The 15,044-nt window shown below is 40.6% G+C and overlaps 1 protein-coding gene across 1 annotated transcript; it reads left to right on the forward strand.

The window, feature by feature from the left end:
* Positions 1-951: 951 nt before the first annotated feature.
* Positions 952-11,192, forward strand: LOC148903381 (calcitonin gene-related peptide type 1 receptor-like). Its single transcript, XM_089001460.1, has 13 exons — positions 952-1,167; positions 2,588-2,653; positions 2,733-2,877; positions 2,962-3,072; positions 5,446-5,558; positions 5,623-5,714; positions 7,051-7,177; positions 7,249-7,402; positions 7,475-7,535; positions 8,156-8,222; positions 9,005-9,223; positions 9,316-9,357; positions 9,486-11,192. Exons 2-13 carry the CDS (start codon positions 2,591-2,593, stop codon positions 9,690-9,692), a joined length of 1,401 nt encoding a protein of 466 aa, XP_088857586.1. The 5' UTR covers positions 952-1,167; positions 2,588-2,590; the 3' UTR covers positions 9,693-11,192.
* The last annotated feature ends 3,852 nt before the right edge of the window (positions 11,193-15,044 follow it).

Genomic DNA, 15,044 nt, shown 5'->3' on the forward strand with positions numbered 1-15,044 from the left:
CAATGACCCAATCAAACAAAATAATAATGATACATTTCATTTATAAGCGCCTTTCAAAACTCAAGTTCAGTCACGGGGTAAGTTTGTGGGTGAGCAGCGGCACCCACATGCGCCAGAGTTCAGTCAACCTGGAAGTAACTCAAATAGATAGAAAGCTAGCTAGCTAATAGATAGCCAGCCAGCTAGCTAGCTAATAGCCAGCCATATAGCTAGCTAATAGATAGCCAGTCAGCTAGCTAGTTTGTATTCAAATGAACACTTTTGGGGCAATTCTTTCAACAACAAAGTGTTAAATGACCCGGCACGACTGGTGTTGGGAGCCTTTTTGAACAGGCACGTACACAATGACCGACAAAACGAATCGGATATATTTACACCTATAGGCCAAATGGATCAGAGAGCCTGGCTGATCTGCCTCACACGATAGGTTCGTGGCTTCGAATCCAGGAACCGGCCTTCCTGCACGGAGTTTCGGAAGTTCTCTGTCAGGGAGTATATAGCATATTCGGACACCAGGGGACAGTGTTTACCACTGTACTGGAAATAACATATCCCTGGACATTTTTTTATGTCATCGTATTTTTCTGCAAGCTGAAAATGCTTGCATTTGACATCAAACAATGACTATGAGATAAAATATCATAATTCCTGCGTGTATTTCCAGGTGCTTTCATCCGGATCTGACTACAAGATAGCAACTTTTGATTGAACCACAAATGTTGCATTTGATCTATTTGGTGTGAATGTCCTAATACATTGGCATTCTTTCTCCACTGATTTTATACAATAAATTGCTGATCAAAAAACAATCCAAAAAAATCAAGAAAGATGAAACCTGTGCGCGTGCGTGCGTGTGTGTGCGCGCGAGCGCGCGCGTGTGTGCGTGTGTGTGTGTGTGTGTGGCTCTGCCCGCGTGTGTGGGTGTGTGTGCGTGTGTGTGCCTGTATTGTGTTGGCATCTGATTTGCAAGGATGTCCCTTTATGCCTCTGTGGAAGACGAACACATGATGTCATCCAAAAGTGTTCTTATCAGTACAGCTCAGTGTTGCTTCAGACTGGGGAGGGGAACACCAGACACACACTCCTGTTGAGCACAGTTTGAATCTTTTTAGTTCAATGACAAGAAAAGACAAATTAAGGGATTAGTCTTCAAAATTATCTGAAAAGGTAAGATCTTGTTTAAACTTCCATCCCACGTTGACTTGATCATATTATCTAATGTGCACACATGCTATGTGTTTATAATGCTGGAAACACTGCATGCTTATTTTAACTGACTTGGTCTGAATGAATTTTCATGGATCCGAAAATGTAGAACAATGAATGACATATTAAACAAATCGTATGTGTTTGTTTTTACTTTGTATTAATATAGTTAGAGAAAAAATGACAATACACATTCACACTGCAGTTAACATTTTTTTAGGCGCACCTGATATGAATGCAAAGGGTTAATACAGATGTTTGGGTGTGTAACATCATGTTGCCCGATGTTAAATTAACACATCGAGCTGCATTGATATTCATCTGGCAAAACGCAAAACATGCTCAATAAGTAGGCTTCAATACGTAAGCAGGAAGGAAATTGTGGAGGCCAAGGGTAAAGAGAGACTGAATCTGAAATCTAGTGCGAAACAAGAAATCCTGCTATGGCATACTGCACAGAAGAGATCCACATTTTTTGTGTGTTTTCAACTCACTACCGATATTTTATGCTAATATATCAATAATAAACTATTTTGAATCACAAGGTACACAAAATGGACAAAATAAACAAACACAAACTACCATTCTACCATACTTTAGTTCGTTGACGAAGCCTCTTGGATAGGAGGCGAAACGTCCGAAACCTTCACTTTTGTACAGATGACGGCTGAAGAAACCTTCTCATCGATACCATTCGAAGAGCAAATCACCCACCTTCTAATCTTGCCTGAAGCACATCACATATCCAAAACAAAACCTCTTTCCAATGCATCCTGCAAAATGGGCATCGAGGATACTTAATTCTCTCTTTTTTTCCCATGAACTGTCTATTCATTCCATGGGTAGTGTTATTTGAAAAACAGAAAATGCAGAGCCATACAAATTAAAACAAAAATCACTCATGTAAAAAAAGAACAGTACAACCATAGTAACTCAGTCTCAAGAAATCAGTTTCAAATGGAATACTGTATTGTGAACCCCTTGAATGTTCCAATGCACTGCATGGCAGAAGAGAAAATGTAAAAAAGTATGACAAATATGTAGAACAGATCAATCTAATTCTGAGTCACCTCTCTCATTGGGAAGTAACAGAAAGAAACGGAAACCTTTCCGAAACAGATTATGAACTATTGCAAAGGGTTACAGCAAAAAGTTCAATCCTTGCCTTCTGCTTGATCACTGTAGTTTGAATGTGTGAAGTGTCAGTCCCCCCAAAAAATTAAGCTATTGTACTCCACTTCAAAGGGAAACAAAACGGCAAACATTTCAACTGCACTAAAAGTACAGCAAAGCTTTTAAAACAGATTAGGACACATATTCTTTTCTTTAAATCCAATTCCATGCCTGCCCACATGCTTTAAAAATTGCTCATCTTTCCCAGAAAATGGATCCTAAAATACAAATGAAGAGCTTCATGATCATCCTGGTAATGTGCTCCCTCTGCAAGGTAGTCAAGATCTCCACAAAGCTTATCTCTCTCCTTGAATAGCATTTGCAATAGGAATGTTTTGCTTCAATTGCTTCAGCTGCTCGTGGCCGAAAGTCCTGAAGAGGCCTATCAGGAACATTCGAACCATTACGGGCAACATCCGGCAACAATCGCCATGGCCCAGTACAAGTGTTTCCAGCGGATGGTGAGAAGAGACAATAATCGGAGAACACAAACTATAGGTGAGCATGATGATGTTGATTTTGCAGAACATGAGCAAGTATCAAAAAGGCCAAAGTGATTATTTGTATTTTTTTTGCCTGCAGGGCCTGTTTGCAACATGACATGGGATGGTTGGTTGTGCTGGGATGACACCGAAGCAGGACTCATAACAGAGCAAAGCTGCCCTGACTATTATAAAGACTTTGACACTCACGGTAATATTTTTGATTATTTACAATTTACTTAGTCATTTTTGATATGATAGATGAGGGGATAAAACAAATACTTTGGGTAAAAACCAATTATTTTTTTCTATATGTGGTAGGTGATTTGAACCTAGTATTGAAAAAAAAGTAAGGAAAATATTTTTTCGTCCTGCAGAATGGATCAATGCATTTTTTACAGTGCTTCTGATAGTCATGCAGTAACTATCGATTATTTTCTGTTACACCCCCAACAAACAAGACAATATTTTTGTACCTCCCAACAATATAAATAGTGATACCTTGGCTTACGAACTTAATTGGTTCCCAGACAGAGTGTGTCAGGCAAAAAGTGTGTATCCGCAAAAATTAATTTCCCATAGGAAACCATTAAAATGAGAATAATCCGTTCCCAGGTCCCATAAAAAATAATTTTATACTTTATAATTTTCTAAGCCTTAAAAAGACACAAAATATACTTTATTTTATGTTAAATAAATGTGCTATGGTATTATAATTAAAGAAATAAACTGTACTATATAATAAAGTCGTTTTATTTACCTTTGTGATTGTCGTTGATGGCTTGATGCAATGGAATGGCCGGTTTCATCAGCATTAGACACTTGATAAGGAACGTAACCTTATTTCACCATCTTGAGGAATGATCCCTTGGTGCTTTCTCTGTGATAATTGTATCTAGTTCCTCATCAATTGTGTTCTGTTTAGCTGGGTTGATAGCTTTTTTACATCAAGTGTACAGATGGCTCGTGCGGGTTGTTTGTGGAGCCTGATTGATGGGATATTTTAACATTGCAGTCTACGCTCTGCCTTTGAACTATCAAAGTGGAGACTCTCTCAGTGTCGTCTGCCTGTCTCTTTAATGTTTAAACCACCCTCCTCCCCCACTGCTGCGTTTTTTCACGTTTATTTTTTTGTTTCAAGCTCTGTCATCTCCCTTTTGTGTGTGTGTTTTCTCGCTCTCTCTCTGTCTGCCTGTCTCTTGAATGTTTACCCCCCCCCCCCCACTGCTGGGTTCTTGACCAATCACGTGGCTTTAACCGAAGACTAGGGGCGGGGAAAAGAGGACAAAAACGGTCGGCTGCCATTTTGTTGTTAGAAGAACGGGCTCGTTCACGAACGACACATCACTCATTGATTCCAGTCTACACTCTGCTTTTGATCTATCAAAGTTGAAATGGGTCCAAATTTCACTGTTTTCTATCCATTTTCTCACTATTTCACTTTTGTTTTTTTTCACGTTTATTTTTTTGTTTCAAGCTCTGTCATCTCCCTTTTGTGTGTGTGTTTTCTCTCTCTCTCTCTGTCTGCCTGTCTCTTGAATGTTTAACCCCCCCCCCCACTGCTGGGTTCTTGACCAATCACGTGGCTTTAACTGAAGACGCCATTGTGTTTTTTGGAGAACGGCCTCACTCTCTCTCTGTCTGTAACCCCATGCCCCACTGCTGCGTTCTTGACTAATCACGTGGCTTTAATCAAAGACTGCGGGCGGGGAATAGAAGACAAAAACAGTGGCCACTATTTTCTTGTTAGGAGAACGGACTCGTTCGCGAACGACACATCACTCATTGTGGCAGCTCTGTGTATGAAAAAAAGTTTGTATGCCAAGGTAAAATTTTCATAAATGTAACGCTCATAAACCGAAAAGTTCGTAAGCCAAGGGATTCGTAAAACGAGGTATCACTGTACTAGCATTTGTTTGTAATTTTTTTCTCAGTACAAACTATTGTATCGCTATTAACATTGAAGAAAAAAAAAGACAATACAACACTGTGACCAATAAATCATCATTTCCATCTATTATGGTGGATAAGCAATTATTATGTATTATATTATTAAAAAAGAAGCATGCTTCATCGGTTAGATGCCCTCCAGGCATTCCATCAAAGACCCAGGGGGCCACAAACCCATTATTGAAGGACTGGTCTTAAGCGTAATCTGCACTACATCACATAAAAAGGTGATATTGCCTGGGTACTTTGTGTCCGCTCAAACATAATTCATTATCATAATAATGAAGTGCTGCATCCTCAAGCGAAAATGGTGGCGCAATACTGTCTTTTTGCGGGCTTTTGTGTGCTAATTGTCATGGCGACAAACTCCCTTCTCACCAGCGGACAAGAAGAAAATGAAATAGATTTACTTTATTTTATGGAATTTTACTTCAGAAGCAGACAGGCACACCCGGCCCAAATTTTTGCAGACAAGTAATTAAAAAGTCTGTTTTGAATTATAAATTGCCTTACATTCATGTGATTCCCTAGTTGAGGTTTGCACACTGTTATTCTGATAACTGGTTTTTGTGAAAGGTTCAACGTAAGACATCTTTGATATGAATGTTTAAGCCTCTTTTCATTTTGCCATAAGCGCTAGCATCTAAAGTTTGTACGGAAACTGGCGATTGGTGGAGTCACCCGGAGAGCAACCGGACATGGACAAACTTTACCAACTGCCAAGCGAATACGACGCATCATGGCACAGTGAGAAGAAATCAAATGAACAAGTTCTGGAAAGTTCTATTGTGAAATGTTGCTCTTATCCCAGGTGGCGATGACTCATTTCTACCTGGTCATGATTGGTCACGGGCTGTCACTGGTATCATTGATCATCTCCCTGGGAATATTCTTCCATTTTAAGTAAGTACATACTGTAATACAAAAATGTCAGTGAATATGTACACCAGGGGTGTCCAAAGTCGGTCCTCGAGGGCCGCCGTCCTGCCTGTTTTCCAGCTCTCCCAGGAGCAACGCACCTGATTCAAATCATCAGGACCATTTTGATGCTGCTTCAGAGCTGGCTGATGAGCTGATCATTTGAATCAGGTGTGTTGCTCCTGGGAGAGCTGGAAAACAGGCAGGACGGCGGCCCTCGAGGACCGACTTTGGACACCCCTGATGTACACGATCCAACACCTACCCCAAAAAACAAGGTTATGATGCAAAGTACAAACCAATCCCACCTTTTCTTGCAGTCTTAAAGGCTTCTGTTCAAGGACGGCACAACACTACTGAAAAATAACTATATCAGGTCATTAAACAAATTTTATGTGTATGTTTTTTTTCTCTAAAAGCTCAATTCACTCAAAATGTTCATGTTATAAAGAGACTGTTTGTCCTGCATACTATTCGAAATCCACCAAAAAAATATTACACCTACTCATGTTGTTGTATCGGGCAGTGTAAGAGCCTGTGATTGGTGAGATTACCACTTCGAACGACCGACGACCTTGAATATTTGCATATTTATTCCATGATTCCATAAAATATGTTATATTTTTATTGGTCTTTTCCAGGATTTGTTTTCCCCAAAGTACATCATCCCAGCACACAACCGCGCCTTATATTGTCTCTGTCTCTGTCTCTATCTCTGTCTGTCCCTCACTCTCTCTCTCTCTCTCTCTCTCTCTCTCTCTCTCTCTCTCTCTCTCTCTCTCTCTCTCTCTCTCTCTCTCTCTCTCTCTCTCTCTCTCTCTCTCTCTCTCTCTCACTCACTCTCACTCACTCCGTCTCTCTGTCTCTCTCTCTCTCTCTCTCTCTCTCTCTCTCTCTCTCTCTCTCTCTCTCTCTCTCTCTCTCTCTCTCTCTCTCTCTCTCTCTCTCTCTCTCTCTCTCTCTCTCTACATATACAATACATGTTTGATGACCACCAACTTATTTAATTGTTTGAACAAAGTATTAATTATTGTGTAAAAAATCAAATGTAGTGGTATTTACTCTTGTACACACAAACATTTATTTTGTATGTGCAATTTTTGTTTTTGCACTCATCCACTGTCATCGTTGAGTGCTAATCTCAGAATATTCACAGTGGTGATTTAAATTTCCTCTTCACTCAAGTCTCAAATCAAATGAATGTCATAAATGCAAACCAGTCATTGTTTTAAATATTTGCCTGGAATACTTCTAAAATTAAATAGACCTGTGGTGTAAATTCTACTATAAGCAGAATCTCTCCATGGACTTTCCCCTGCAGGAGTCTGAGCTGTCAAAGAATCACACTGCACAAGAACCTTTTTGTCTCCTTCGTTCTTAACTCGATCATCACAGTTGTGTGGCTGACAAAGGTGGCCAAGAAACAAGGACATACGTACAATGACTCAGTAAGTGAATTGCTCTCTGTCTAGGAAACCACCATGGAGTCTTTGTCATGTTGTTATTTTACTGTTGACAGGCGAGCTGCAAGCTTCTCATGTTCATTCATCTCTACCTGCTGAGTTGCAACTACTTCTGGATGCTGTGTGAGGGCATCTACCTGCATACCCTCATTGTGGTGGCCGTGTTTGCCGAGAAGCAGCATCTCTTGTGGTATTACCTGCTTGGCTGGGGTGAGTGTGGACTGCAGGGATCTTGCTCAAGCATTATTGCGGACATGTAACAACATGTTTTTGACCCTACAGGTTTCCCGCTGGTGCCAGCAGTGTTACATTCCATAGCACGCCAATGCTACTACAATGACAAGTGGGTTTTTTTAAACATAAAATATTACCCTAATTTCCAGACGACTGAACACCAATGAATATAAAACACAGCCACTGGAGTAGAAAACATATATAAAGGCCAGAATTTTCAACAAAATGCTGGAATCCACATTGTAAAATGGAATACTTGCACAGAAAGTTATGTCACATAAAGAATTATTTTGTTTTCATCGTTGTCGAGGCAAACAACCGAAAGCAATGGGGTGAAATAAGGGCTGGGATTGGCCCCAAATTTATTGGAGGCATGAAGCTTACCGTATTTTCCGGTGTCTAAGGTGCACCCAAAAGCCTTGATTTCTTCCAAAGATGACCCTGCGCCTTATATGCAGGTGTGCGTTATATGTGATGTCACATTAGGCCACAACAGGTATCGTAACTACGGTCAGCAGCCACCGACTCCATTTCCCCATGTAGAAAAAGTAGGGTGTAACCCCAGCCTTCACTGTAATGCCTTATACACCGGAAAATAAGGTACATCAAAAAAATTCAAGAATGACCTACATAATTTATAAACCACAGGTTTACCACAGTCTAATAGTTTAGAAATTTCTATGATTTGTTTCTTTCATGCCATCTTTGAAAGTGATTTTGTTTTGGCAGATGTTGGGTCAGCTCGGATACATCACTGCTGTACATCATCCATGGGCCAATCTGTGCTGCACTGGTAGTAAGTGTCAAACCCTAAAATTTCTCTGTCTGTCTATTTAATTATTGTTGTGGTTTTCTGACCAGACCCTCTTGACAGAGCATCAAACAGCTGCAGCTCATTCAGAAAGTTGTGTTTTGGATTCTAAGAACAAGGAGTTTAGAACCTCCTATTCCAGTCCTAAAGGTTTTACACCACAGGTGTTAAAGTCAAGGCCCGGGGGCCAAATCCGGTCCGCCACATCATTTTTTTTCGGCCTGCAAAAGCAAATTAAACTTGTGAAATTCCATAATGCTTGCTGAAATCCTGTCCAAAATTTCATATTTTTGGATGTAAACCACAATAACAGTAATTATTCTTGACTTCAGATTTGAAAACTAGTTATTCATGAATTTGTTGTGCGCTCTATAGGTAATGTGTGGAGGGGATTAAACATTCCAATGGCTTCCCCAAATTCATAACGGCCCTCGAGAGGAAACCATAACTACAATGTGGCCCGCGGCAAAAATTGTCTTTGACACCCCTGTTTTACACCATCTCTTGGTCAGTGGTAGGAATAGATTTAAACATTTTGCCGCTGTATAAAAATCTGTCTTAGGTCATAAAAACATTATAGGAATGCAAATTGAATAGAAATCATATCGGGCTATGAGGTCTACAGCTTCAAGAAAAATAGTGGAGACCCAGAGTTCAAAGCAAACATGGTGAAGTAGCATCTAGTTGTAATGCTGCACACAAATAGAATATGTTTTTCCAATAGTGAAGTCAACCTAAAGTCCATTCATCCATCCATCCGCTTCCAGGTGAATCTCTTCTTTCTGCTGAACATTGTACGGGTTCTCATCACCAAGCTGCGAGTAACACATCAAGCTGAGTCCAGTCTGTACATGCGGGCGGTGAGGGCAACACTCATCCTCATCCCACTTCTCGGCATTCAGTTTGTGCTGCTTCCCTACAAGCCACAAGAACACTGGGTCTCTGAGATTTATCTCTACATCATGGAGATCCTCATGCACTACCAAGTGAGTGTTGATTCAGCATTGAAAAATCCAGTTGCTTGTCTACTTCCCATCACAAGCAGTTTTACTAAAGACACTCCCTTTCGTGTTTTCAGGGTCTCCTTGTGTCCACTATTTTCTGCTTCTTTAATGGGGAGGTAAGCCACGCTTGACTTGGAGGCTATTGACTGTGAACTGATGATGTTTCAAAACACATTTACTTATGGGTTAGCAACACTATATATAAATAGGGTTATGTTGACCTTTGACTCCACCCTCTCATTAGGTTCAAAGCGTTCTGCGGAGACACTGGAATCAGCAGCGAATGCAGTTTGCCGGAACATTTGCCAACGCTGACCTTTTCCGTTCTGCCTCCTACGTGGCCTCGTCACTCACCGAGGTCCACCGCTGCTACAGCATTGAAAGTCACACCGAGCACTCCAACGGCAAAAGCTATTCAGACATATTCCGATCCGACAGCCCTTTTGTGTGACACAAATTTTTTTGTGCATGAGGCACTCAGATGCTCAAAGAGACGCCAAGGAACTGGGGAATTTCCGATTTTTTCAAACACTGTAACTCAACCGTTCAGTGCATAGAATGTAAATAGATTGCACAACAAGCTAAACGGTGACATCTTTTTCACTTCTCATGGATGAACTGTGTTTTCAAGTTTGAAGGTCACATGAAGCCACTCAAATTTTAACATTGGCCGTTAAACACAACTTAGGAAAGAAATCCTGTATGAGGGTTTCAGGTGAAATTTCACAATGAACCTAAAATGCACTACTGTACACCCTTTTGAGCGTCTGTAAGGTTTTGAATGCATGCAGTACTTTTTTTCATAAGGAGCTTATTACCAAATTTCCCAGTTGGTGTTTATCTATGAAGAGACCAATATGTTTCCAAGGTTGTTCACCGCTGTGCCTTTCTGTGCCTCTTCCTGTCTCTCTCTGTCTCTGTGGTATCCTTGTGGTTATTAGAGACCAGGAACATGTTCAAAAAAGTACATAAACATTGAAAGGGTACAAGTGTGCACCCAAAAGTCCACCCTCAAACATTTCAAGTTTGCTTGAAATTTCAAAGTCAAAGTCAGCTTTATTGTCAAATATGCTCATATGCATGACACACAGCACAGGTGAAATCAGACAAAAGGCGAAAATGTTTGCGTGTAGTTTCTGTGTTGCACAATGTGGCGTTGTAGTCACATTTCACATTTCCTCCTCTTTTCTCATTTTTGAGTATGGCATGGTTTGTCTCAGTTGTTCTTTTATTAATTTATAACTCCTTCTCCTTTATGTTTGCTTCAAAAATACTGAGGTTCGTGTTGTTCTTATTCCAAAATGCTGGAGAAAAGATGTTGAAGTCATGGGACTAATGTTGTGCATACACTAAATGACTCTTATTTTGACATACAATTTGCATACTAGAATTTGTATGTTTTGGAATGGCGCTGCGGGTTTCAGTCTTCTAAAACACTGGCTGGCTATATGTTAGCCTCCACTGGATAACTGTACAGTACACTTCATATAGTTACACATCCATCTGCAGAACACTGAATAATGACCCAATGTAACTAAAAGTAATGCCGATGTTTGTTATTATTCTTTATCAGCCATTATGTGTGACTGGTTTGTAAAAAAACATTAACATTGAATCGAAAGCAAGTACTATTTTGCTATAAATAAAGTTGGCTGTGTAATGCTAAACGGCTGTTGCTGTTTTGTTAAAAGGAAAAACAAATATTTTTTCTGACACATGAAAGAAAAGATGAGATTTCCTTTCTGACCCGAGAACTCAGCTGCAACTTCCAGGCAAAGCGATGCCACGTTTGCTATTTTCTTCTCATCCAGCATTTGAACACAAAGGAAGTCCCAAAGGAAAACACAACCAATGCATCATTGGCAACCTAATACAGACAAGCTGAAAAAGCAATCATTGTGACAGACTTTTAATGTCGTAGTTCACCCACAATGTGCACACAAGAAGCAGGATGTTTACCATTTGTTCATGCCCACGCCATTGCCCACCCCTCCCATTTTTACCCCTTTGCTTGAGGCATCACTGACTTCCTATTTCTAAGAATACTTATGCACAGAACTTTTGATGCTTGCCAGAAAACACTTCCTCCGTCTCGTGATCAACAATTGTTTACCGCCTTCAGTTCCACATCTACTGAGCCAAAATTGCTATCATCTGACTAAATAAAATGGGAATCATTTTTGCCTAAACTTGTTTTTCTCCCACTTTAAAAGCAACTTATATCATAAAAGGTCACTAAAAACATTAGCAGACATATTGAGTACCAGGCACATACAATAATAATCTTTTCACATCCTTGCCACTTGTGTTACTTCAATTTATATTTTTGAAGCAGGCCTTCTGTATGTTTCACTTCAATCTCTCCTTAATAATGCTCTCCAAAACAAAATTATAGTCATGTTTTGTTCATGATCCGCTCAGCTTGTGTACAAATAAAGAGATAACATGATGTACCTTGTGCAGATAGCTTTCAGATCACCTTAAATTCTCTGTATGAACTGTATTATGGTTTGGATTGGATTGGATTTACCACTATTAGTCTCTCAGTGGAGTATATAATATCACACGCACGCACACACACGCACGCACACACACGCATATATATATCCTTCTATCCCAGTTTTGTGCATCCTCTTCTCTCACACCAGCTACCTTCATGTCCTCTTTGACCACATCCATAAACCTCCTTTGGTCTTCCTCTCGGTCTCCTGCCTGGCAGTTCAAGGCTCAGCATCATTCTCCCGATATAGTCGTTCTCTCTCCTCTGGACATGTCCAAACCATTTCAGTCTGGCCTCTGACTTTCTCTCCAAAGCCTCTAATATGAGTTGTTACCCTGGACACGCTTCTTCTTCTTCGGGACAGTTGACCCCAAGTACTCAAAATCCTCCACCTTCTTTATCTCTTCTCCCTGTAGCATCACTCTTGCACTTGGATCCCTCTCATTCACACACATATATTCCGTCTTGCTGCGACTGATCTTCATTCCTCTCCTTTCCAGGGCGTATCTCCGTATCTCTAGTTTCCCCGCCACCTGTTCCCTGTTCTCGCAACAGATCACAATGCCAACTGCAAACATCATGGTCCAAGGAAATTCTTGTCTAACATCGTCTGTCAGCCTATCCATCACCATAGCAAACAAGAAGGGGCTCAGAGCTGACCCCTGGTGGAGTCCCACCTCCAACTTGAATTCCTCCGTCACACCGACAGCACACCTCACAACTGTCCTACAGTCATGATACATATCTTGCACCGCTCTGACATACTTTTCTGTCACTCCAGACTTCCTCATGCAATACCACAGCTCTTCTCCAGATCTACAAAGACTCAATGCAATTCCTTCTGACCTTCTCTGTACTTCTCTATCAGCATCCTTAAAGCAAACACTGCATCTGTCGTACTCTTTTTTGGCATGAAGCCATACTGCTGCTCACAAATGTTCACTTCTGCTCTTAGTCTAGCTTCAACTACTCTTTCCCAGAGTTTCATTCTATGGCTCATCAACTTTATTCCTCTGTAGTTAGTACAACTCTGCACATCTCCTTTGTTCTTAAAAATTGGCCCGAGTACACTTCGTCTCCATTCTTCAGGCATCTGTTCACCATCTAAGATCTTGTTGAATAACCCAGTCAGGAACACCACCGCCACCTCTCCAAGACACTTCCATACCTCGATTGGTAAATATTCAGGCCCGAGTGCCTTTCCCACCTTCATCCTCTTCAGCGCCCTCCTCACGTCATCCTCGCTAATGTTTGCTACGTCTTGGTCCACAACAGTCACGTCCGTCCTCTCAGTGTCCCACTTCTTCTTTACTAACCTCTTTCTCTGTATATCTAATTAGAAGTCAAAGCAATATAAACATGGCCATGATAAAAATGGGAATGAAGGGGAAGTGTCATATGCGGTAGAAAATGTTCTGGCTCCGGGCATGATGAAGACGCTTGAGTACACGAACATATAACTCTTGAGAACAATAGTATGTTCTTGTCCACACTTAAGGTTATGAAGGGCGTGTAGTTAAAGGGTAAGCTATGTGACCTGCATGCGTGGAGGCGACCAGGTCTGGGTGGGGTTGCAGGATGTCCGCACGGCCCTCTCAAACTTTTACAGCCTCAAGGCAGAGTCCAAAGGCTGGATGCATGCATCACATGATCATGCTTCAGTATGAGGCTTGCCCTGATCTAAAATGATCAATCATTTCACACATTTTACAGATTGTAAATGTGAAATATGACACAAATTACCAACATGAAAACACGGTGGGGTAGTAGACGTAAATATCCATAAATCAAAGAACATAAACTGAGAATACGTAACAAGCGCACAGAACAAAAATATTCTGAATAACGAGGGAAAGGCGATAAGAAAGTAAAATACATAGAATGTCTCGAGAATTGAAGCTGTTCAGGCAGGAGTTGAGAGCGAGGTTCATTAAAACGACAGACAGTTATTGGCGCGGAATAGCTATTAAAAGAAAGAAGTCATGAGGCCAAGTTTCGGACAGATGAGTGAATGCAGATTCTCTAGATACTGACTGAATAAACAAAACAAACATGATAGAATCTTGAGTGTGTGACACTTCAAACCGGCTATTCCTCCTTCCCTTTCCATTATTGAAGTTAACAGATTGTTTTGTTGTCTGATATTGTTCATATTAAAGTGAATAGCCTACTTTTAAACTTGCATTAATGTTATGAATGTCAAAACAGCTTCTATATTTAAGAATTAATATGGGCAAGGTTCAACACTGGAATTAATGTTAATTATACTTGTTTTTAATTATTTAATTATACTGGTTGATTTAACATTTGCATAGCGCATAGCAGAACAGATAGATTTCATACTACTTCCATTCATACTTAATTACTCCCTGAGGAGGTTTCCTTTAGGGAAATTCACGCTCAGAAGATTAACTATCAACATGTTTTCCAGTGTGAAAGTGATTTAATCTCGAATGATGATGATGATTAGAACAAACCACCTGAAACAATCACAGTGTTTCAAAGCTGAAGATTTCATTTCCTACAGTGGACCAGTATGTACAAGGCGTATGGTCAGTCTCGTCTTCAGCATCATCTGCCAACAGGAATTTCCTCGCTGCTCTTCCAGTTTCCTGCCATTGTTCTCTATGCTGCCACCATATGAGACTCCGCCCAAGATCCTGGAAAAGGTGGGAAAATGGTCCATTACCCTTAATAATCATGGTTGGCGCTGGGGCGGTTGTGTGAGAAAAGAAATTGTCAATTATTTAAAATTGGCGAACATGTTCACCATTCTTCTTGTTAGATTTGCTCATTTGCATATCATTCCATCATGACAGCATTCATGATAACACAATGTATCATCTCACAAGAATGTATTCTTGTTGACAAACCAGTGTGGCATATCCCACCGTCAATATATACGCAATATAAATGTGTGCACGTTTGAGTCCTTCTCAGGATGTTGCTCAGGCGTTTTGGAGTGAATGCAAAGAGATGCAGGTTGATATGGTGTGCAGGAAGGAAAAGGAGTTGCTGGGAAATCTCATACAGAGGCTCCTTAGTGAGCAAGAGACATCCCAGCTGGGGTCGGCTGGGCGTGACTTCCATGTCATCACTGGGTCGCAAACGCCTGGAGAGCCTGTGTGGATAAAAGGAGCCGCCCAAATGTAAAAAAGTGTGAGCATTTATTTCATCAAAGCGATGTGAGATTTGGAGAGGAAACGTAATTGGGATTTTCATTAAGATTCAGATGAGCTAATCCTCAAATATTTCTCAGAGGGAATATGTCGGTATCACAGTGGCACAAAGCAGAGTGTGTAC

Source organism: Hippocampus bargibanti, linkage group LG01, assembly GCF_051943395.1.
Source record: "Hippocampus bargibanti isolate YZ-2025 linkage group LG01, ASM5194339v1, whole genome shotgun sequence".
NCBI classification, from domain to species: domain Eukaryota; kingdom Metazoa; phylum Chordata; class Actinopteri; order Syngnathiformes; family Syngnathidae; genus Hippocampus; species Hippocampus bargibanti.

Bases quoted from the DNA above. Each gene is read 5' to 3' on its own strand.
- LOC148903381 (XM_089001460.1), top strand. From the start codon at position 2,591: ATGGATCCTAAAATACAAATGAAGAGCTTCATGATCATCCTGGTAATG. The intron at 7,178-7,248 runs GTAAGTGAATTG...TACTGTTGACAG, and splicing joins GACATACGTACAATGACTCA to GCGAGCTGCAAGCTTCTCAT. The intron at 9,224-9,315 runs GTGAGTGTTGAT...TCGTGTTTTCAG, and splicing joins AGATCCTCATGCACTACCAA to GGTCTCCTTGTGTCCACTAT.